Here is a 21,874-nt window from a genome sequence, read left to right on the forward strand (position 1 = left end):
TGTGACATTTAAGTCTACAAAATGCGATAGCATGTCTCTTTATTATTATTAGGACAAAACCCGCTAAGCCGCTAAAAAGGGAATTTGGCCAGCCGGATTCCCAACCATGCAGGTGAGGTGAGAGGTGTTGACATCCATTGGTGCGTGTTCTTCAAAAATTTCAGATTATCAATATTCAAACATAATATCTACTGAGAAAATAGCCAATTTCAAATTGTTTTCACCATTCAAGTTAGCAAACCACTCCATTTACAACAATCAAGGGGGTTTCTTTCCTTTTTTCGGTAGTTAAGGCGGTTTCTTTCCCGTTTTCGGTAGTTAAAGGGGTTTCTCTCATGTTTTCGGTAGTTAAGGGGATTTCTTTCCTGTTTTTGGTAGCTAACGGGTTTTTTTTTTCCCGGTTTCCATCTCAATTCCGGTTGTTCCCACCCCACCCTATTTTTGTTTTTGGTAGTTATAAGGGCTTAAGGGGGGTTTCTTTCATGTTTTCAGTTTCCATCCCAATTCCGGCTGTTCCCACCCTATTCTTGTTTTCGGTAGTTATAAGGGCTTAAGGGGGTTTCTTTCATGTTTTGTCTCTTGATTGGAGTTGCTCTTAGTAGCTTCCCAAATTCGACATAATACTCAACTGTAACACAAAACAATTGGATTTAGCTTCCCTTCACTCAATTTATTTATATATAATTTCCTATACTACAAAGCCTGAACATTGAGGTTCTTCCCAGACGAGGAATTTAGATTCTGGAGGTTTGCGGTTTGCCTACCTTGTGGCCTCAGAAAACGGCTCAGAAAGGGGTGGGAGAGGAATCGAGTTTAGCGCAGCAGGGCCAAACACGATGGCCGCGAGGTCACGGAGGACAGGGATATGCTAGGCAACAGAAGACGGGGCAAAATAAATAAATTCCAATGACATCGATCAATTAAACTTGAAATTATGGAACTCAATCCATGACAAATATCCTTTAATCAGAGGTACAGATGGTAGCTAGTTATTTACAGCGGATTCATGGGACGATAAGTAATAATTAGATACAATATAATCTATGAAAGCTTGTCTTGACCGAATTTTGGACAATATCTGAACGCCAGAGTCAGAAAAGCTCCGGCAGTCCCATCCCTCCAAGATCGGACAAGCTCATGCGGTGTTCAGCTTGGCGAGGGTGCGCTTCAAGGCCTTGACGCTCAGTGGGCTGTTCTTGCTCTGCTCAATTTAAACAAAGAGATAGTTTAGTATTTAACTGCCTGCTATTTTATGGTTAAATCATGAACACAAATAACACTGGGACCTGTTCTTGCTCTTCTAAATTTAATATGTAACTGCCTGCTATTATGGTTAAATTATGATAAACACAAACAACACTGTAAACCCAGTGTACTGAAATGATATCTTTCGGTTAGCTCATGCATGCTGTTAGTATACTATAGTATGGTCAAATCGTGATAAGCAGCACAAACAGCATGCTATAACCTCAAGTGTAGTTAGTTCAGCAGTATAACAGTGCAAACTAAACAAGGCCGTTGATATCAGTATTGCTGTGAAACATCAATTAAGGTGCAAAGAGTTTACCACTGAGCAAGTTCGAGCCCTAATGTTGCAGACAGGGTAGTCCGGCGGGCAGCAGCTGGCGTGATCCTTGCAGCAGGTGGCACCTTCAATCGGGCAGCAACCCCAGACCAAGCAGACGTTCCTGAAGCCAAATGCACAGCAGCAGGTGCTGCCTGCTGAGCAGACAAAGTTCTCGTCGCAGACATGGTCAGGTGCAACTGGGGGAGGCGGTGTTGGAGGAGTTGGAGATGGCTTGGGAGGGTTTGCGCCCTTCTTAGTAGGGTAGGATGCCATCATAGCAATTCCACACTTCCCAGTGGTGGCATTGATGTTCCTCTCCATACGGATATAACCAGCCTCACCCCACTTTGGACCCCATGAGTTGCGGACAATCCAGTAGTCCTTGCCATTCTCAGTGCCATAACCGACTGCAACTACACCGTGATCAAGGTTTGTGGTGCAACTTCCACTGAACACACCCTAATAAAAATCAAAGACAAGTTAAGAACAGCAGCTAAACTTGTTGTGCTGTAACTTAAGCTGCTAACTACAGCAAGTTTATTTTATTTACCGATTTGTAAAGCTGGAACTGCCGGCCACCAGCCTCAATGGCAACGCTAACTGGCTGGTGAGCAACTGCCTTCTGTAATGATTTCTCATCATTTTCAGGCACATCTTCAAAGGCATCAATGCTCACAACCTTGGCATTTCTCTGCAGTGACCAATGGAGAAATCTGAACATGAGTTTACCAGCAACAGCATCAAAGGAAGGAACCATACGAAAGGGGTTAGACAATGTACCCTGTTGATGTCGCACTTTCCATCGACTGCTTTGTAAGGGTAGTCATCTTCAGTATCAATGCCTCCGTTCTTTATGATGAAGTTAAAGGCAGCATCCATAAGCCCACCATTGCAGCCACTGTTCCCTCCATCAGTAGAGCACTCTACAAGCTCCTGCTCGGACAACGTCACCATCTCACCAGTAACAATTTGGTTAATGCTCTCTACTGAGCTTACTGCAGAGAAAGCCCAGCAACTTCCTGCACACCATAATCAACAATAATAAATTATAAACACTACCAAGTAGTCTCCTTCCCAGACTGCATAAGCTACAGTAGTACTGACTTTATACATACGAAGAGTGTGCTACCAGGAGAACATAGATAAAGTGATATGTAATGAAATAATTTGTTTTACCACTAGAACCATAGTTATTTTGATTCTTGCAAGAGACAACATACGAAACCACATGTTCAATAATACTACAAAGTAACAAAGGAGTAGTACTTCCCAAGTATACAGTAGTAGCAACAGAACATGTTGTGTATATACGATGACACGGCATGTGACAGCCCAAAGGACCCCAAAATAGTATGATGCAAAATCTTGTTAGCGTATCCCTTGAAAAAGAAAGCCTGGTTAAGGTCCCCTAGCATCTGATCGGTAGATACAACTAACAGGATTGGAAGACCACAACAGAAACGAGCCTAAAAGAGTCTTTGCACCAGAAAAGCAATTTGGAAGATAGCTAAACTGTAACCATCGAAATAGGGAAAGCACAGCACGCGGGTCGTCTAAGAAACGGTACGGCTAGTTCTGTATACATATGAAGAGTGAACGCTACCAGGATAACATATATAAACTGTGATATTTAATGAAGTAATTTGTTTTACTGTGTTTGCCCTTTTTAATCCCAGAGGGCAATTTTACAGCAACCATAGTTGTTTTGATTCTTGCAAGAGACAACACACGAGAACCACAGGTTCGCTAATACTACAACTAAGGAGTACTTCCCAAGTACAGTGCATATATGACACGCTTGTGACAGCCCAAAGAACCCCAAAACAGTTTGATGCAAAATCTTGTTAGCGTATCCGTTCAAAAAGAGCGTGGTTAAGGTCCTCTAGCATCCGACCTGTAGATACAGCTAATACAGCTAACAGGATCTTCGATTGGAAGATCACAATAGAAACAATCCTAAAAGAGATGCCTTTGCGCCAGAAAAGCAATTTGAAAGATAGCTAAACTGTAACCCTCAAAATAGGAAAAGCACAGCACGCGGGGAAGTCCAAGAAACGGTGGGGGCTAGTTCCGTCCACGAACCGCCCTTACTTCGTAAGGAAGAAAAGAACCACGAGAAAATATAAGCCCCTTCAGTACAGTTCATCTAACCCATTGAAAAAATAACTAGTACCAATTCTACAAAGGTGGACCAGCTACTTCAATGTTAATCATCATACTCCAAACAAACAATTGATGTGTTGATTAAATCTCATATGTCCACGAAGGAAAAGATCCAACTTTAAAAACTTCTATTTTTTTCAGCAAAAATTAAGTGTACTTGAAGAAATCATTTAAGCATCGGTCAGAAATCTGCACAGCTTTGCAGCGTAAAAGGCCAGACAGATTTTATATTGAACCCTAAAAGATCTAATGCAAAACCGGCGTGTTCAGATCCGAAGTTAGCGTCGACGAACTAAGGGATCGCATCTGTTCGATAGTAAGAATTGATCGACGCGAGTTAATAAGACGAAAAAAAGAGTGGAAGTTGCTCACCGCATTGCCCCTGGTTCTTGACGGGCGCAACAGCCCCCTTCTCCCTCCAGTCGACGCTCTCCGGCAGCTCCTCGGCGCCGTCATGACGGTACATCTCCCCCACGGCGTTTCCACTCCGGGCGGCGGGGATCCTGGCGCCGAGGTAGGCGGCGCGGAACTCGTCGTTGGTGAGATCCGCGAACTGGTTCATCCCGAGGCGGAATCCGTGCTCCCCGGCGCGCTCGTTATGGGCGTCGACGAAGCGGAGGTTGTCCCAGAACACGCGGAAGCGGCTGTCGTGCTCGCCGAGTACGTTGGAGACGCGGCGGCCGTGCTCAACGAGCCAGAGCTCGTACATCGCCCGGACCTCCGCCTCCGTCCGCTCCAGCCCCCGCGCGCCGTGCTCCTCGTTGTACGAGATGATGGACATGCCGCCGGGCGCCGCGGAGGCGGCACCGGCGACGGCCAAGAGGAGGACGCCGAGGAAGAGGAGGCCGATGCCCCGGCCCAGAGCAGCCATGGCGGCGGCGGCGGTGGGGGACGTGACGAGACGAGCGTCCCTTTCTATCGTTTGTGTCTCTACGCTTTTTCTTTTCCTGTTGCTATCTTTTGGATTTTGGTTTTCTGGTTGTGGGTTCTTCGGGGCTCGGCGCGCCGTCAGATTTATAGGCACGGAACAGAGAGTTTTGGGTCGGTTTGGTCGATGGGGACATCAAAGTTGTAATCTTTTTTTGTTAGCGAATATTTAAGTCCTAATCTTTTTTGCTGTGGAGTTCTGAATCCTGATCGAAGGGCGGACGGAGGAAGGACGAAGGAAGCAGCGTCGATGCCTTCTCCGGACAAAAAAAGAATTCTGCACGAGGCTGATGATCGGATAAGAGCTTCTATATGCCCTGTCATCGTTAACATGGGCTGTCAGATACTAAATACCCTGGGTACTTATAGTTATGGTACCCGACGATATATATATATGTTTGTCTGACTGTTTCTTTAGCTAATGTTAATTTGTTATAATAAAAAAGTATTATTCTATGTCCAAAAAACAAGACTAATCTTAACTGATAAGTTCTAGCGAATAAAGTGATATTACGCTGATCTTTATATTCTATACTACTATAGTCTACAGGAGAACAGGACCACAGAGGTGTGGCTTAATTTGATCTCTCGTTATTAGTTGTGATGTGCTATAAATTGTATTTCATTATTAATTTGATAATAGTATTTATAATAATGCATCATAAACATTAGTAGTTGTTTTATGTAATTGCTTGAACTTGGAATTGTTTGAGTCCTTTATTACAGAAGTATAAGAAGACTTTCATTGGTTTTGGGTCGAGGGAGAGGTTGTTCGACCGGATGAGAACTCTCATCGTAACATGGGTGTATTTTCGTGGAAAAATGATCATTAACATGGGTGGACATGCCCAAGATTCTGTCGACTATGGTATTGTACGTAGACCAGTATTAGGGTCGTATCCATCTCTGGGAGTGGTAGGAGTATCCCATCCCATGGTGGTAGCCTGATCTCATAGAGCTAGCGTCATGGACCTGGACCGACCGACGACGTAGGAGCCGCGAGGGCGACCGTTGGCGTGTCGCCATGCACGCACGGGCGCACGGCAGCCACATTTCGCGAACGCCGAACGGGCCGTTTCGATTGCAGCTCCGGCTGCGAGAGGCGTCAACGCAAGGCAACTTCCGCTGCAGGCAAATCGGTTGGGGGTTCGTTCCGCGCCGGCACGGGCCACACCTGGCCGCCCCCGCAGGCCGGGCGGGCGGCAGGCTGGCAGTCGCGCCGCGCGTGTCGCCGTGTCACGGGGCCTCCGCGGGCGCAAAGGACGTTTCCTTGGCCGGGAAGGAAAATGACGAGAGGGCTGCGCGGCCTACGACTGCGCTCGGCGCGCCACGCGGCCGCGGCCTGGACGCTGGACGGGACGCACGCAAAGCAGCTACGCCCATGTTCGCGGCCGAACCGAACCATGCGGCGGCCGGCAGCCCGGTCGAGACGCCCAGTACAGCAGCCTGGTGACGCCGGCGGGGTGGCGGCGAGCCCCGCCCCGGCCACCAACCCCGACCCCTATCGCCTCGGGAACCGGAGCCCCGTGCCGTGCGTGCGTGAACGTGGACGGGAACATGCGAACATGGGCGCAGCCCCGCGCGGGCCAAACGGAGAACATGCGGCGTTAATAATTGATGACTCGACTCTCGAGCGAGCCGAGGACGGAATCGAATTCACGAGGTGCACGGGACGTCACAGCTTATCCCTGCACTGCAGGCATCCTACCCAATGCCCAAAAGGGTGCGGGTGGGAGTAGGCGGCGAGCTCCCCCGCGCACCCGCCCCCGGCCAGCGAATGGCATTGAGCGCCGGCCAACCCCACATCGTAGCATAGCTCCCGTGTCCAGTTTTGCTTCCTTGGTCGCCGTGCATTCTTTTTTGAGCACCGCCTCCGTGCAAACACCCGGCCACCCGGGCCGTTCCCTGTGCGAACCAGCACTAGCAGGCTACTATAGTACCCTTACCCTACTGTACCACACTATCGCATGGCTGGCCGAATGAGGATCATTGTGGCTGGGATATTCCCTGACGTAAACAATGGAAATGTGGAATCTAGAAGTCGACTCTACCTAGTACCTACTACCTAGGTCTTCCTTAGTTTTAAAAAAAATTACAAAAAATTTCAGACTTTCCGTCATATAAAATCTTGCGGCATATGCATAAAACATTAAATATAGATAAAATAATAACTAATTGCACAGTTTGTCTGTAATTTATGAGATGAATTTTTTGAGTCTAGTTAGTCCATAATTGGACAATGTTTGCCAAATACGAACGAAAGTGATACAGTGTCTATTTTGCAAAATTTTTTGGAACTAAACAAGGCCCTACCCTAGACCTGTTTAGTTCACAAAAACCAAAAACTTTTTAAAATTCTCCGTTACATATATTTTTGCGGCACATGCATGAAATATTAAATATAGATAAAAACAAAAACTAATTGCACAGTCTGCCTATAAAACACGAGACGAATCTTTTGAACCTAGTTACTCTATAATTAAACAATGTTTGTCAAATAAAAACGAAAGTGTCACAGTGTCAAAATACAAAAACTTTTTGGACCTAAACCAGGCCCTATTCTCAACTAGCCTTGTTTGGATCCAATTTTTTTTGGATTTTAACACTAGAGTACTTTCGTTTGGGCCTTGTTTAGTTCAAAAAAATCAAAAAATTTCATATTCTTCTTCACATCGAATCTTATACCATATGTATCAAGCATTAAATATAGATAAAAATAATAACTATTACACAGTTTACCTGTAATTTGCGAGACGAATCTTTTAAGCCTAGTTAGTCCATAATTGGATAATATTTGTCAAATTCAAATGAAAGTGCTATAGTATTCATTTTGCAATTTCTTTTTGGAACTAAACAAGGCCTTGTATTTGATAATTATTGTCTAGTCATAGACTAACTAGAGCCTTGTTCAGTTAAATGCGAAATCCAAAAACTTCTTAAGATTTCTCATCATATCAAATCTTACGGCACATACATAAAACATTAAATATAGATAAAAAATAATTAATTGCATAATTTGTCTATAATTTGCAAGACGAATATTTTGAGCTTAATAGTTTATGGTTGGACAATAATTTCCTAATATAAACAAAAATGCTATAATACTAAAAAAAAACTTTTCACCTAAGCAACTAAACATGGCCTAGGCTCAAAAAACTCATCTTGCAAATTATAAATAAACTATAAAACTAATTATTTTTTATTTATATTTAATCCTTTATATATGTGACGCAATGTGACTTCAAAGTTCTTTAGATTTTGCGTGGAGCGGCGCTGCATGCGGCAGTCATCGCTCGTCACGGGGCCCGTCCAGCCCACTGCGCCGGCCGCCGGCGAGGTACGACCTACGACCACGAACCGCGGCTTTTTCTTTGCTGCAAAGGCCTTGTTTAGTTCCAAAAAATTTTGCAAAATAGGTATTGTAGCAATTTCGTTTGTTTGTGACAAAAATTGTCCAATCATGGATTAACTAGGCTTAAAAGATTCATCTCATCAATTCCGACCAAACTATGCAATTAGTTTTTATTTTTGTCTATATTTAATACTCCATGCATGCGTCTAAAGATTTGATGTGACGGGGAATCTGAAAAATTTTGCAAAATTTTTTGAGAAGTAAACAAGGCCAAAGGCGAAGCCGGTCTAGCTAAGGCCTTGTTTAGTTAAAAAAACTTTAAATTTCGATACTATAGTATTTTCGTTTTTATTTAACAAATATTATTCAATAATGAATATATTTAAAATATTTATCTCGTGATTATAGGTAAATTATGCAATTAATTTTTTCAAGATTTCCCGTTACATCAAATCTTTAGACCCATGTATGGAGTATTAAATATAAACAAAAATAAAAACTAATTGCACAGTTTGGTCGAAATTTACGAGATGAATCTTTTGAACCTAGTTAGTCCATGGTTGGACAATAATTATCACAAACAAACGAAAGTGCTATAGTGTCGCGAAATTTTTTTCCTTCACCAACTAAACACGGCCTAAAAACTATATACATGTGTCGCAAGATTTGATGTGACAGAAAATCTTGAAAAGTTTTTGGTTTTTGGGGTGAATCTATACCTAATACTAAAGAGACAAAATTTCAGCCAAAATTTTAGTCTGAAAATTTTTTCGTTTGCTCTCCCCGCACGCGCGATGTTAAACAAACCGGGACAGAAGTCGTGTCTTAAACGAACCGAGACAGAAGTCGTGTCTATGGTGGACTGTTGTCCCTCCGCGATGCGTTGTGGAGTGGTCGAACTTCTCGTCACTCTAGGTGTAAAATATTATTCTAAAATATTATTCTACACCAAACTATTGTATTGGACAAAATTCAGTCAGTACTTGTGTTTCAATATTTTTTAATATTTCAGGGTCCTAGGTGTAGTCAATCAGCAACTACATCAGTAGTGAGAAGAAATAGGAGGAGCAGTAGTAGGTGAATCTCGACGGATGGTGCCATCTTGTCTCCTACCTCTGCTATGCTAGCGACGAACGCCTGCCTATGCCGCTATGCGGCTGTACACACCTGCGCGTGATGCCGTAATGGCCGGGAGGGGGGGATAGAATAGAATAAAGCGTAAGAAGTCTCAACTCTAAAGACAAAAATATATACTAGAATTTTTTTTGGGTTCGGCCATTTGGTATGGGTCAAATGACACAATTATTTTGTACTAAAAAAAAGGTATAACTATTATTTTTAAATGGTATATATATATTTCTGTTTGAGCTCTCTACTTCCATAATTCGGCAAATATTTATTTCAATCAAATATGGCAATTTATTTAATTATAAGCTTTAGACATTAATTTTTAAAAAACATCTACAAGAATTTATTTATTTGCTTCAAGCCAACATCAATAGCTATATTGGCTGAGGCATGTCATGGCCGCAAGATCACTATATATAGAATTAAACACACGATTAACATATGTGATACGTCCATCTGCATTATGCAACAAAATTAATAACTAATTAAAATATATGATGTGATCATTAAATCTTGAGCTATAAATTGTTTATTGGTTGTAAGGCGTACTTCCCGTTGCAACGCACGGCTAAATGTTTTGTAAAGTAGTTCTGGCTTCGCTAAAGAAAGAAATACCAAAGTCAGAGCTTCCGCGACTCCGGCTTCTCCGAGCTCCAACTCTAATGGCCTTAGGGAACCCAGATATTGACCGACAGCAATTGCAATCCTCCTTCGTGTATCCCTTATTATGTACACGGTTACACGCTATACGACACGATGCCATTCTTCTGAAGTATTCATGCAAGTTAGCATCTGAATTGTTCAAACAAGTTGGCGCTATAGTTCACGGGCAACACAAAATACAATTTACAGGAAATAAAAAAGGAAATGCATTGCCAGACATCGATTCCGTTCGCTTATCTTCTTAGCCATATTTTTTCTGTCAGCCAATAGATAAAATGACTGTTTTGCCCTACATAACGTACTCCCTCCGTCTAAGAAACAAATCAATTCTTAGAATATGTGTCAGTGAAACTTTTTTAAGTTTGATTAACTTTATAGAAAAAATAACAATACCTATGATATAAAATAGATATTTTATAAAAATATATTCTATAATGAATCTAATGATACTAATTTGATACTATAAATTTTAGTATTTTTTTAGAAGTTTGATCAAAGTTTAAAAAATTTAAGTTATTTATGGAGGGATGGAGTATATACGATGATCCATCGCCAGTGAAGGCTCGTGAGGTGCTGTCACTTGAATTTTTTGATGATCGTCCAAGTCGTCGTCGCTTGGCCATTGCTTCTGGGAACGCCCAAAATGCCCGGTTGAAGAAACTACCTATAAACGAGAAGCCGTTTGACATTTGACACGCTACTAGTGGAGCTCACGTTGTGTACTTGTGCATGCCATGTCCTTAGCTTCGCAAAAAGGATGATGCTCTCGATCGGCTTTCACTTCTTGACCAAGAAACCTATTTCGGCCATTACCAAGCAACACCGTTGTAGGCTTATAGCTTCCATTTTCTGTTGATGATTTTTTGCCGGCTTCGCGTCACATCAACCAAATTGTGATATACACAAACAGTACTCTTGGGCAGTGTATATTCTACTCAAAGATCGACGACTTCACAAGTCACCTCCATGGCTTCGGCGTGCTTTTTTTTTTCTTTGTTGTCAAATTTCACAAACCCACTAGGCCCTATTTAGATATAATAGAGTTTTTTTGGAGTTTTAGACAAATACTACAATTTTATAAAATACTTTGATTTTTATTTATAGTGACAAAAAATGTTTGGATGCAACAAACTTCACGGTTTTGAATACCATGACATTGCTAAAACTTAAACTTTGTTATCTTTAACTAACAGTTAGCCTAAGTATATCAAAAGTTAGTGTTGGAAAAGTAGTTGCATTAGATTTATATCTAGAAATATTTTCTAATGATCAAACTTTTGTTCCTATAAAACTATATGTGCGAAGTCAGATCACGCCTTATATTGTATAAGATCCGTTGCTTTTCTTTCTCATGTACTGAGGCCTTGTTTAGTTCACCTCAAAAATCAAAAAGTTTTTAAGATTTCTCGTCACATCGAATCTTGCGGCACATGTATAAAGCATTAAATATATATAAAAACAAAAACTAATTACACAGTTTTACCTATGAATCACGAGACGAATCTTTTGATCCTAGTTAGTTCGTAATTGAACAATATTTGCCACAAACAAACAAAAATGCTATAGTAGCGAAATTCAAAAACTATTCGCATCTAAACAATGCCTAAATCAAAATCAAACAACGTTTCGCCTCTTGCCATTTTATGCCGATCCAGTTCCACATGTCAGCAGAAGGAAAACGACATTTTAAGCGCGAACTTCGTTTCTGCTATTGTTTCTATACTTATGCTGATTAAAATATGGGTTAGTTAATTTACTTCATAATCAGAATGTTTAGCTTGTGACCTGTAAACTTTAGCCATAATATTATATTATTAAATGCTTATTCAGTCATACTATGGAAGTGTTTGTGATCTGAAAGCTTTAGCCGCAATGTACTTCTAAATGCTTATTTAGTCATACTGTGAAAGTGCTCCAAATATCAAACAGCTTTGTCTGAGGTAATTTGGTCGCTACTCTAATGAATCGCGTGTCACTTAGGCATTGTTTAGTTTCAAAAATTGTTAAGATTCCCCATCAAATCAAATCTTTGTACACATGCATGAACATTAAATATAGATAAAAATAAAAACTAATTGCACAGTTTGTCAATAATTTGCGAGACAAATCTTTTGAGCCTAGTCACTCCGTAATTAGATAATAATTGTCACAAATAAACGAAAGTGCTACAGTAGCCAAAGTCGAAAAATTTCATGAACTGAATAAGGCCTTAGTTCTAAATTTTTTTGGGAAAAACGACGCTGTAGCACTACCGTTTTTCTTTGACAAACATTGTCCAATCATTGAAGTAACTAAGCTTAAAAGATTCGTCTCATGATTTACAGACAAACTGTATAATTAGTTTTTATTTTCATCTATATTTAATGCTCTATGTATGTAACACAAGATTCGATGTGACAGAAAATTTTAAAAAGTTTTGGGTTTTTAGGGTGAACTAAACAAAACCTTAAGGCAATCCAATGAACCAAACGCTGCCTGGCCTTTCTATCCACTCAGGTATATCTAGGGCTTCAACCAAACGGTGCAACTCCAAAGCGGTTGGTAAAATTTACTTGCTAAATTATCTGGTGGCGTCTTTTTTTCTCTTTCTGCAAAGTACAAAAAAAAATCAAATAGAAAGTTCATTTACTAAGGCCTTGTTTAGATTCAATTTTTTTTTGGATTTTGACACTGTACCACTTTCGTTTTTATTTAACAAATATTGTCCAATCATGAAGTAACTAGACTTAAAAGATTCGTATCGTAATTTACAGATAAACTATGTAATTAGTTATATTTTTAATCTATATTTAATGTTCCATGCAAGTGCCGCAAGATTTGATGTGATAGAAAATCTTGTAAAGTTTTTAGGTTTTTGGATGTATCTAAACAAGACCTAAGCTCTTGGAGTTGTTCTAACTAGGTCAGGGTTGCATCCGAAATTCCAAATAGCCCCAAACTCCCAAGTCTCAGGCGCGTGTCAACAAAAGAGAACAAAAGAACAGCGTCCAATAAGGTAAAAAAAGCAAATCTTGAATTTCAGTCTTTCAGTCTAAAGTAGTTTGGCCAGCCATGTGATAGACCAGGGAAATTCCAGTCGACAACCACCATCTGATTTCCAACTTCACAGCTCTTAACTTTTATAAATGCAAAAAGTCATGCCAAAAGCATAAATACCCACGGCCAGCCTCCGTGTAGTTACCAATGATGGTCACAATTCCAAGCACAATGAAATTGGCGACTGCTACCAAGAGCTTCATGGTAGCACATACGTGTACTCACTCAATCGACATGTACCAACAAATATTGAACAATCAAGAAACTTCTGGTAACCGATTCATAATATAGGATAGAAAAACTCTGGTTCACCTGGAAACCCCAACCAGCATAGCAACCTACAGCTGAATTACCACATAAAAAGACAGGAGTCTTTCAAGTACTTTCCAACATAAAACAAGGTTAAAGTCTCCAAACATGACTATGATTTTCCTCTGGTTCCACGACTCAAAAGAATACTCTGATGACAACACAGCTTAATCGAAGAGGCTGAAGCCCATGTCCTGCAAGAAACATAATCAACATAGTCAAGTCTCTGAATTGAGTCGACAGCAGAGGAAAGAACAATATAAAAGAATTAGTTTCATGATATCAAGATGGAATGCAAGCGAGATGGCAATAGAGCTTTGATAGTGGTATTTTGCTCATGAAGATTATATCAGAACAGAGTAGCATAGGACTGCTGCTCTGATAGGAAAAATATTTGCTGCAGCCAGAATGGGAGAACAATGATCTTACATCATCACTTTCTTCCTTCTCTTCCACCTTCTCTTCTTTCTTCGCCTCAGCTGCAGGAGCAGCTCCGCCAGCAGCAGGCGCAGCTGCCGCGACAGCCACGCCGCCACCGCCACATGGGACTGAAGCAAACTTCTCCCTGCCTGCAGCAATGAGCTCGGTAATGTCCTTACCGCTCAGTTGGGACAACAGGAGTTCCATCTTTTCATTGTCAACTTCACAGCCAACTGCGACATTTACAAGTAGGAATGATAGGATTAGATGCTTCTGCTCATGAGGCATGTGATGTGATGAGTACAAGTCAGACTATAAATCAGTGAATACAGGATCAGTACTGAGATGAATACACCACAAATGCAAATCAGACCAACTGTGTTTAAAAAATGTTAACTTGTAGTTTAACATAAATAAATGAAAACCAAGAATCCCTACATTCAAGGAGGTAATGCTACTGGCAGAATTGAGTTTTTTTTCTCATATAGCCATGTAGAGTTTATAGTAACAAGAGTTATCTGTTGGATGTGTATGTGTTGCACTCCTTGAAATGGCAGTAAGTGAAATTACCTGACTCCAGAATGGCTGCCAAGTCCTCAGCAGAGGGGCTGAGGTTCCCACCGAGGACAGCAAGCAGGTAGGCAGCAATAAACTTCATCCTGCTCAAACCATCATATATCAGTTAGTTCCAATTTTTAGCTACATGACAGTGAGTTGAGATAAAATGTAAGCAACCGACCCAAGAATCTAAAGCAAATCAACCTAAAATCAATTAACAGAGTACCTCGAATTATATTATCTGTTAAAATTTTAAACTTAAGCACTAATATATGATGTTGAAGGTGTCAAACTTCCAGACACAGCGCACCACCAGAAAAATACCAGTACGCTTAACGGAAATCACAGAAGCGCATAGATAGAGGACCTAAGGTGAAAACCCCAGCATATACTTGGGCCAATGCTTACTACAGAACACTACAAGTCAACATCCGCGCTTAAGGACCGGAGCAAATCTTAACAAGACGCTCCTCAACTAGAGATCTATAAGTCAACAAGCAGTTCAAGACATGTTCAATATGGTTTAAGGGATTAATTCAATTCCCAATATCCGAACCCAGCGCAGAGAAGTAGCATATCATCCGAAAGCTTTGTTCGCTGAGAGAAAAACACATCTCAAGCGAACATGCTAACGGTAACAGGGGCGACATAGGTGATTTTTGCAAAAAGTTTGAAGTTAGTAGGAATCAAACAGCCAAATAGCTTTAGGTTAGAGTTTGGGAACTCGGTTTCGCACAGCAGACGAGGAAGAGAAGGGGGTGCCAATACCTGCTAGGCGACTAGGCTCTCTTCGCCGGCGAAGTCCTTGAGGGAGAGGGAGAGCAAGCGCACGGCGGCGGGCACTGGGAGGAGAGGCGGAGGCTGGTGGCGGTTAGGGTTACTTCGCAGTGTATATATACATATCCGCCACGTGGTAATTGGGCCTTTAATGGGCCTTCTTCTTCCAGGCTGAGACGCGCGCCTGTAGCGAGTACTCGTGCCCCCTCGCCTGCGCTCTGTTTCGGTGTTTCCTGTCTCCGGTGGCGACGACTGGGCGGCCGACGCTGCCGTCTCCCTACGCCAGGTGGCGAGGTCTTTCATCTTCGAGATCTTCGCCGGCGACGAGCAGCCACCTGGTACGCGCACCCCTTCTCTTCCGGTAACGCTGTTTGGAACCGAGCAACCAAACCCAAGCTATTTGTATTCGGATCTGATCTGAATCTCATCCAATTTCAAGTGTATTATGCCTGCAAACCATTTCTCGTTTTTTTTTTGCAAAAAATATTGGGTTGGGTGTACATGTGTACATTCATGTCCTTCACTGGGTCGTTGATGGCTTTCCTGGATTATTCTCTTTGTGATGCAGGAATGCAGTGGTGGAAATTTGATGAGTAAGAGCAACGGGTCTGATACTCTGATACGATGTCACTGAAACTTCCAATTCCGCAAGGGCTTTCCTTCTTAAGAAGTGTTGGATGGTTTGAGGACCGGAAGGTTGATTCATCAGCCAAACAGCAGTTATCCCCAACGTTGAAACTCCAGACAGATAAGGAGGCCTACAGACCTGGCGATTCAGTCACTGTGACTATTGAAATCTGTAGCCCAGCTAGTTTGAAGGATGATGCTGGGCAGACAGTATCGGGCGAGGATACCCCCTCGCTGTTGTTAGATGTGCTCTCCTTTGAACTTAAGGGGATTGAGAAGCTGGATAGTCAATGGTTCTCTGTTCCAAAGCCCTTACCAGGGTCTAAACAAAGGCGAGGTGACACTCTGATTATCATGTCATTGTGTAGATGAATTATTTTCCTAGCAATCTTTACTTCTATATATATATATATGCCTTTTCTCACCCGCCATAAGTACTTCATATGTTGATTATATTTTCACATGTTTAATCTGCATGTGCTAGTCCTGGTAGCCTAAATGTTGTTTAGTCATCAACTCATCATTTATGCTTGTTTTTTATTCAGTGCATGTTTGGAAGACTGAATTTTTATCTTACTCTTTGTATTTCATGGTTGGTATTTGTCCTTTCATCCCTTAAGTTGCCCACGTCTGTTTATTGGTACATGGAACTAATTGATTATATCCTTTTTTTAGTTTTCTCACATTCCTCCTATGTACTGTGATTCAAACCAGGTGAACATATGTTTCTGGATTGTTCGGCACCATCACTGGTCTCTAAAGTAATAATTGGTGCAGGGCGAACAAAAACGTGTAAGGAATACCTTGTTTATTGTCCCTTCTGTTCAATAGTGCACTTTAAGTCCAATAATGTTATATTCTATATCGTTTGAAACATATGCTGGCATGCTTTCTGAGATCCTGCTTCCCTAATAAATTACTTTATACTTTACTACTAGTTTCTGCTAATTATTTAGATAGCTGTCATTTCTATTTGTGAAGCCAAATGCTGTTCTTTCCTGTATGTGTGGGGGTAAGGGCCCCTTTGGAACGCAGGAATTTCAGGAATCATACAGGATTTTCACAGGAATCAGTTCTTTTTCACTGCAAAAAAAATGCAGGAATCGGGAAAAAAAATCCTGCATTACAAATGGGACCAAATGTGCAATGTCAGTCACTGAGATGTGGCTGTACCGCGGAGAGGTGTTTGGCACATGCATGTTTATCGAACTGTTGCTGTCTATCTTAAGTGGACAGTGTATGGTTGTCTTCTCTTTTCATTTTAGGTTCCCTTTGGAATGTAGGAAAAATTCCTGTTTCCAATGTTTTTCCTATTAAGGTGAACTGATTCCTGTGAAATTCCTATATAATTATTGTGGAATTCCTGTGTTCCAAAGGGCTTGCGTGCTGAATTGCCAGTATAGTTATAGTTAATAATAAAGACCTGAAGCATTGGCCTATCTATCTTTACATATCTCCTTGTTTTTAGGCCTTAAAATATGTTGTTATTTCTTCAGTTGGCATTTTACTGCTATGTGTATCTGATGTAAATAGTTCTTACATACTATCTGAGCAGTGTGTGGACTTCATCACCCATGCTTTGTAAATAATTTTAAATCTGCTAAAACCATCATTTGCAGACATTGCACGTGTGGAGCTCCCAAAGATTTTGCCGCCATCTTATAGGGGCATCAGTATCCGCTATTTTTATTATGTTAGGACCACATTATTTGGAAGGCCAGTTATACTGGGTAATGGAGACCAATATAAAGGTCTTGTGAATAGTGCAATTCAACTGGTGAGTGGGGAGCTTGTTTTTCTGCTTTCAATTCTGATGGAAATGGTGCTTTTGAAATATGCATGATGTATGCAAAAAATATGGATTGCTGACACGATGTCTGGCATTTAGCAAATTGTATTACTCTTCTATAGATTATTTGAGCTTGTAACTTGCATAGAAGGGCTTGTCAAGACCACTCGTTCAACATTATTGAGGACTTGAAATTTTATCATGGATAGAAAAATAAGAAACAACATACAACACAAAATGTGAGATAGAGTAAGGGGGTATTTGGTTCCCTTCTCCCAGCCTGGCTCTCACTGCGCATGCAGTCCCGCTCTGGCCAGACCTGGCACATGCAGTGGCCTTTTGTTTGGTTGCCCACACCCAAACTGCCAGGCCATATGCAGAGCCTGTTTGCTTGACCGTGCCCAGCCATCGGCCAATTCGTTTTTTCTCACTGTGCACCTGGCCCTGCGCGCTTGCCTGCTCAAAGCAAGCCTGCATCGCCAGAAACACATTTTTTCCCACACGGAGCGAGCCAGGCCGAGGGGAGGCGTTTGCATGGAAGCAGCCTGGCTGAAACCATAGACCAGAAAACCAATCATGTGAAGGTTGCATCTGGTGGGCCTGGTTGAGCCTCATGCAGGCAACCAATTGCAGCCTAATAAACTAATTAAGTATGATACAAGACTGTTGGATTAGCACATATCTCTTTGATTGCCTGCTATTTTTTATATACAATGAGATGCATTCAAACTAACAACAATAGGTCTCGTTTTTTATATTCTCGGGTCTTTGGGATCTATGACAAAGACACTTTATAAGCTTGTGGGGCTATGGCTCCCTTCATAAGCATCACGAGCATACCTTCAAGAAGGGGAATAGGGGAGGTGATGGGAGTTTGCATGGATAGACCTCATATTCCCACAAAATATGCAATTTTATACAAGCCCAACAAGTATGGTGTGCTGACACCTTCAGTCTTTACCATCAATCAACAGTAAGATATAATAAGCGATACACGCCTCCATGTGGTTCTTATGCTGACCTTAATCTTATGAACTTGTTCATAAATTACCATCACAGCTTAATCACTGTGTTGGAAGCCACTTGATTCCACCTCAGTCCTTGTTTCTAGCATCATTCAATATTATACTGAATGTGTTATCTGTCTCTCTAAGTTTATGTAATAAATCTAAGTACCATTTTTCAGAGTATCTGACCAAATTCACTTTTGTTCTGCAGGAAGCTCGAGTCCCATTACAGATACGTGTTTCCCAGAAAAGCAACAGACTACTAAACGAAGAAGGTTAGTCAGGTGCTTGCATGTCAAGTATTATCATGTTAATGCTTTGTGGGGTTTTAAAATGAATATTATCAATTAAGCTATTTGGCTATTAACTACATTTACTTAATCAGATGTTTTAGGGAATCTGCCATTCTCGGTGGATCAACCTGGCATATTTTGGAAGGAAAAAGATGAAGATTCAGAATGGGTTAGTTATATTTTCCTATGAAGGATCTCAGATTTCATCACTATATTGCCATACACATTTTGCTGCATGGTTTGGTGAAATGTTATTTGTTCAGCACTTTGACGAAATGTTCATATGGACTGGAGCAGTTTTTCATTAAAAGGCAGCTTGCATTTAGATGGCAGTAAATAACTAAATCATATGACTCAAAAATACACTTTTCTGTATTTGATTGCTCTTACTCTATTGCAGAACAAAGCAAATGAAAATGCTGATCTAGAAGAAGGATATGATAGTTCAAAAGATGAAGTTTCATCTGTTTCCTCATACAATCCTTCCAAAGCAAATCCTGAATTCTCCCTGAGGAGCTCGTTGTCAATGCAGTCTCTGTCATCACGGCTCTCCACGAGTGAGCCATTTTACAATCAAGTAGAACGACCTAATTTCCCATCATACAGTCCAATTCCTCGATTTTCAGTGTCAGAGATTTCAGATTATCACGATGGAGGTAAAGAACTGAAGCTTACAGTTGGATACTTAGATTTGAGATGCTTTAGAATTTTGGTATTCAACTCATAATGGAAGGGAGGGAGTATTGTGAACTTGATATTTCCGTCCCTCTGTGTTTTGCCTTCCTGAAGATTAATGATGTGGAAGTTTTTCTCCTTATGCCTTGCTTTTTGAATGCATTAGTGTTACCAGTTATCCCTTTCCTATTAGTATGCAAACCTGCAAAATTTTTCATCTCAGCTTCTGTTGTGATTAATGTTTCTATTAGTATATGCAAACCTGTGAAGTTTTATCCCAGCTTTTTGTTGAGTTCTCCTTTCGCAAACTTGAACATGTTTTTTCATGACAGAAAAAAAATGCCATGTTAGCGGTGCATCATCCTTTACTGCAAATCTGGAAGCAGATGTATTAGTGTTACTTCTAACATGTGACAATATGACCTGTACATGGTTCTTTCTCAGAAATGGGAGAGAGGGCACAACTCTTACGCATATGTTTAAATATTATATTCAGTTACATGGAGGGTGTTTAACTAAATAAATGCCACAAACAGGTTTAGTGGCACCTCAAGGGAAACTAAATCTTTTGCTACCGGACCATCCTTTGAATGGGCAAAGGGTCTCTCCAGATTCTGATCACTCAAAAGATGATGTTGGACTCCCCCTTACACCAAAAAATGTGGATCCAGCTGGATGTAAGCAATCATGTTCCTGTTCTATATGTGTTATATTTCACCAGTCTACTTCATTTTTATCATTAACCTCCTTTTCTGTTTCTTCTTTACTTGCAGCTGAAGGCTTTACAACAGGAAGATCTTATAATATAAGAATTGATGACCAAGTTTTGCTTCGGTTTTCACCAAAGAATTCTGACTCAACTTATTACTTTGGTGATATGGTACTCAAATTTGTTTTATTGCAGTTCTTGGTGTGTTTTGTTAGAATTGGTTATCTCAGTTCTTCTGTTGCAGATTGGTGGAGCACTTACCTTCTTTCATGGAACTGGAAAACGGAGGTGCCTTGAGGTAAAAGGTTAAGCCTGTAAATTTGTGTGAAATGGAATTTCAGATTTATAGTCGGTTGGTGATTCACAGGTATCTATAACCCTGGAAACATCAGAAACAATTAATCCTCGTGCATTACATCCTTCAAGAAGAGGCTCACCGACAATAACAAAGGTATCTTTTCATGTACTTATGATTTAGTTTAAGTTTGAACTAAACCCTAATGATTCGGAATCCTTTCCTACACAAACCATCCCTTAGTGTTGTGAAGATAACATATTTCTCACATCAGGGCAATCACCTTTTTGGCTTGAATAATTATTTAGCTTGGAATTTCTTTACCATTGTTGACATTCCAGCAATATCAGATGTCACGCTCTTGCTTCTATGAAACAACCGTCTTTCAACCTTTTTACCATTAACTTCATTAGTTGGTTATAAAGGTTCACCCTTCTCTTCTTTTTCGACTTCATGTGCAGCTACACAGTGAACATCATGAGGTTGTTGCGGATCTTCACCAGACAAGCTTTCTATTTTCCATTCCCATTGATGGCCCTATGTCATTTTCTACCTCAAAGGTCACTGTACAGTGGTCTCTTCGGTTTGAGTTCTTCACAACTCCGGAAGGAACAGACCCAGCTAGGTATGCCACAGTGTTAACTATTTTGTGTGCCCCAGTGTCTTGTCGTTTGCTAGTATTGTTTTGCATGAATATTTTGATAGGAGTGTGCATCATCTGGTGCTTGGAATGTGTGAACATATTTCTTGTTTGCTGCTGATAGTTTTGACTTTTGAGTGCATAATTCTGGCTTTCTTTTCCAGGTACGAGCACCCACTCCTTGTTGAGAAAAGGGAGAAGGGTGAATGGGTCCTCCCTGTAACTGTTTACGCACCTCCATTGCGCAGACGAGCTACTCATGGGAGGAATGATAGATCTGTCTTACCTGGAAATATCTTCAACTCTTGAAGTGCATTGTTGCCTGCAACGCCTGACTGTTGCCGAAGTACAGTTACTTTCAGCTGGAAAGGATTTGCAAATTATTCTGACTGGTACAGTTGCGTCAAAAGGATTTCCTCACAGTCGATTGTTTATAGGATATGTAATGTGATGCCTATTTTTACAGAAGCACTTCAGAAATAGAGACCAAATGGACTGAGATACTTGACTTGCACTAAGTTTGTTTATTGGATAATTTGTTTCATCGATTTGTATCCCATGAGAGCAGGCATTAGCTTTTGGTGTTTAAGATGTACCACAGAATATAGTGAGTCTGACACAAGCGGCACACAATGCCAGGTGCGGACGCAGTACAGGGGCATGGCCCAATAATTTTGATAAAAAAAAAGATACTTGTATGTATATTACTATATATTAATGTATATTTGCAATTTGGTCATTATGTGTACATTTAAGCCCATAAAGCGAAATACTATTTTCATCTCATATCAGGACTTCACAATCCCATAGGTGGGCTGTGCCTGTTGGTTGCCTGGCCTTATGAAGGCAAGGCACGCACTATGCACTCATAGTCGTCCAAACGCTGTTGCGGTTTTGAGAATCACGCGTGCATCGGAAATTTGGGCATTTGGTGCGACT

General features: G+C 41.0%; 3 protein-coding genes across 4 annotated transcripts; 1 reads left to right on the plus strand and 2 right to left on the minus strand.

Moving 5' to 3' along the window:
- Positions 894-4,732, minus strand: LOC8070301 (oryzain beta chain). 2 transcript variants are annotated; one of them, XM_002448691.2, is made up of 5 exons: positions 4,103-4,729; positions 2,348-2,586; positions 2,118-2,258; positions 1,568-2,026; positions 894-1,201 (listed from the first exon to the last, which is right to left on the minus strand). In XM_002448691.2, exons 1-5 carry the CDS (start codon positions 4,599-4,601, stop codon positions 1,136-1,138), a joined length of 1,404 nt encoding a protein of 467 aa, XP_002448736.1. In that variant the 5' UTR covers positions 4,602-4,729; the 3' UTR covers positions 894-1,135. The 2 variants fall into 2 exon arrangements, with proteins under 2 accessions (XP_002448736.1, XP_021319537.1); XM_021463862.1 differs by lacking the exon at positions 894-1,201 and adding an exon at positions 1,247-1,297 and having other exon boundaries at positions 4,103-4,732.
- On the minus strand, positions 13,086-15,014 carry LOC8082583 (60S acidic ribosomal protein P2A). The gene is made up of 4 exons (XM_002448692.2): positions 14,892-15,014; positions 14,136-14,224; positions 13,575-13,798; positions 13,086-13,339 (listed from the first exon to the last, which is right to left on the minus strand). The coding sequence occupies exons 2-4, from the start codon at positions 14,221-14,223 to the stop codon at positions 13,313-13,315; spliced, it is 339 nt and encodes a 112-aa protein (XP_002448737.1). The 5' UTR covers position 14,224; positions 14,892-15,014; the 3' UTR covers positions 13,086-13,312.
- LOC8082584 lies at positions 15,083-21,674 on the plus strand. Its single transcript, XM_002447254.2, has 13 exons — positions 15,083-15,238; positions 15,469-15,864; positions 16,242-16,319; positions 17,147-17,304; positions 18,535-18,598; positions 18,709-18,785; positions 19,017-19,272; positions 19,828-19,968; positions 20,065-20,171; positions 20,245-20,298; positions 20,368-20,451; positions 20,757-20,920; positions 21,100-21,674. Exons 2-13 carry the CDS (start codon positions 15,525-15,527, stop codon positions 21,242-21,244), a joined length of 1,668 nt encoding a protein of 555 aa, XP_002447299.1. The 5' UTR covers positions 15,083-15,238; positions 15,469-15,524; the 3' UTR covers positions 21,245-21,674.

The sequence above is a fragment of the Sorghum bicolor genome, chromosome 6 (assembly GCF_000003195.3).
Source record: "Sorghum bicolor cultivar BTx623 chromosome 6, Sorghum_bicolor_NCBIv3, whole genome shotgun sequence".
Lineage (NCBI taxonomy): Eukaryota > Viridiplantae > Streptophyta > Magnoliopsida > Poales > Poaceae > Sorghum > Sorghum bicolor.

Coding starts and splice junctions, on each gene's coding strand:
- LOC8070301 (XM_002448691.2), bottom strand. CDS start 4,601: ATGGCTGCTCTGGGCCGGGGCATCGGCCTCCTCTTCCTCGGCGTCCTC. Junction 2,587..4,102: donor CAAGAACCAGGGGCAATGCG/GTGAGCAACTTC, acceptor TATGGTGTGCAG/GAAGTTGCTGGGCTTTCTCT. Junction 2,259..2,347: donor GAAAGTGCGACATCAACAGG/GTACATTGTCTA, acceptor TGGTCACTGCAG/AGAAATGCCAAGGTTGTGAG.
- LOC8082583 (XM_002448692.2), bottom strand. CDS start 14,223: ATGAAGTTTATTGCTGCCTACCTGCTTGCTGTCCTCGGTGGGAACCTC. Junction 13,799..14,135: donor GGCAGCCATTCTGGAGTCAG/GTAATTTCACTT, acceptor TAAATGTCGCAG/TTGGCTGTGAAGTTGACAAT. Junction 13,340..13,574: donor AGAAGGAAGAAAGTGATGAT/GTAAGATCATTG, acceptor TGTTTCTTGCAG/GACATGGGCTTCAGCCTCTT.
- LOC8082584 (XM_002447254.2), top strand. CDS start 15,525: ATGTCACTGAAACTTCCAATTCCGCAAGGGCTTTCCTTCTTAAGAAGT. Junction 16,320..17,146: donor TGCAGGGCGAACAAAAACGT/GTAAGGAATACC, acceptor CATCATTTGCAG/ACATTGCACGTGTGGAGCTC. Junction 20,299..20,367: donor GAAAACGGAGGTGCCTTGAG/GTAAAAGGTTAA, acceptor GGTGATTCACAG/GTATCTATAACCCTGGAAAC.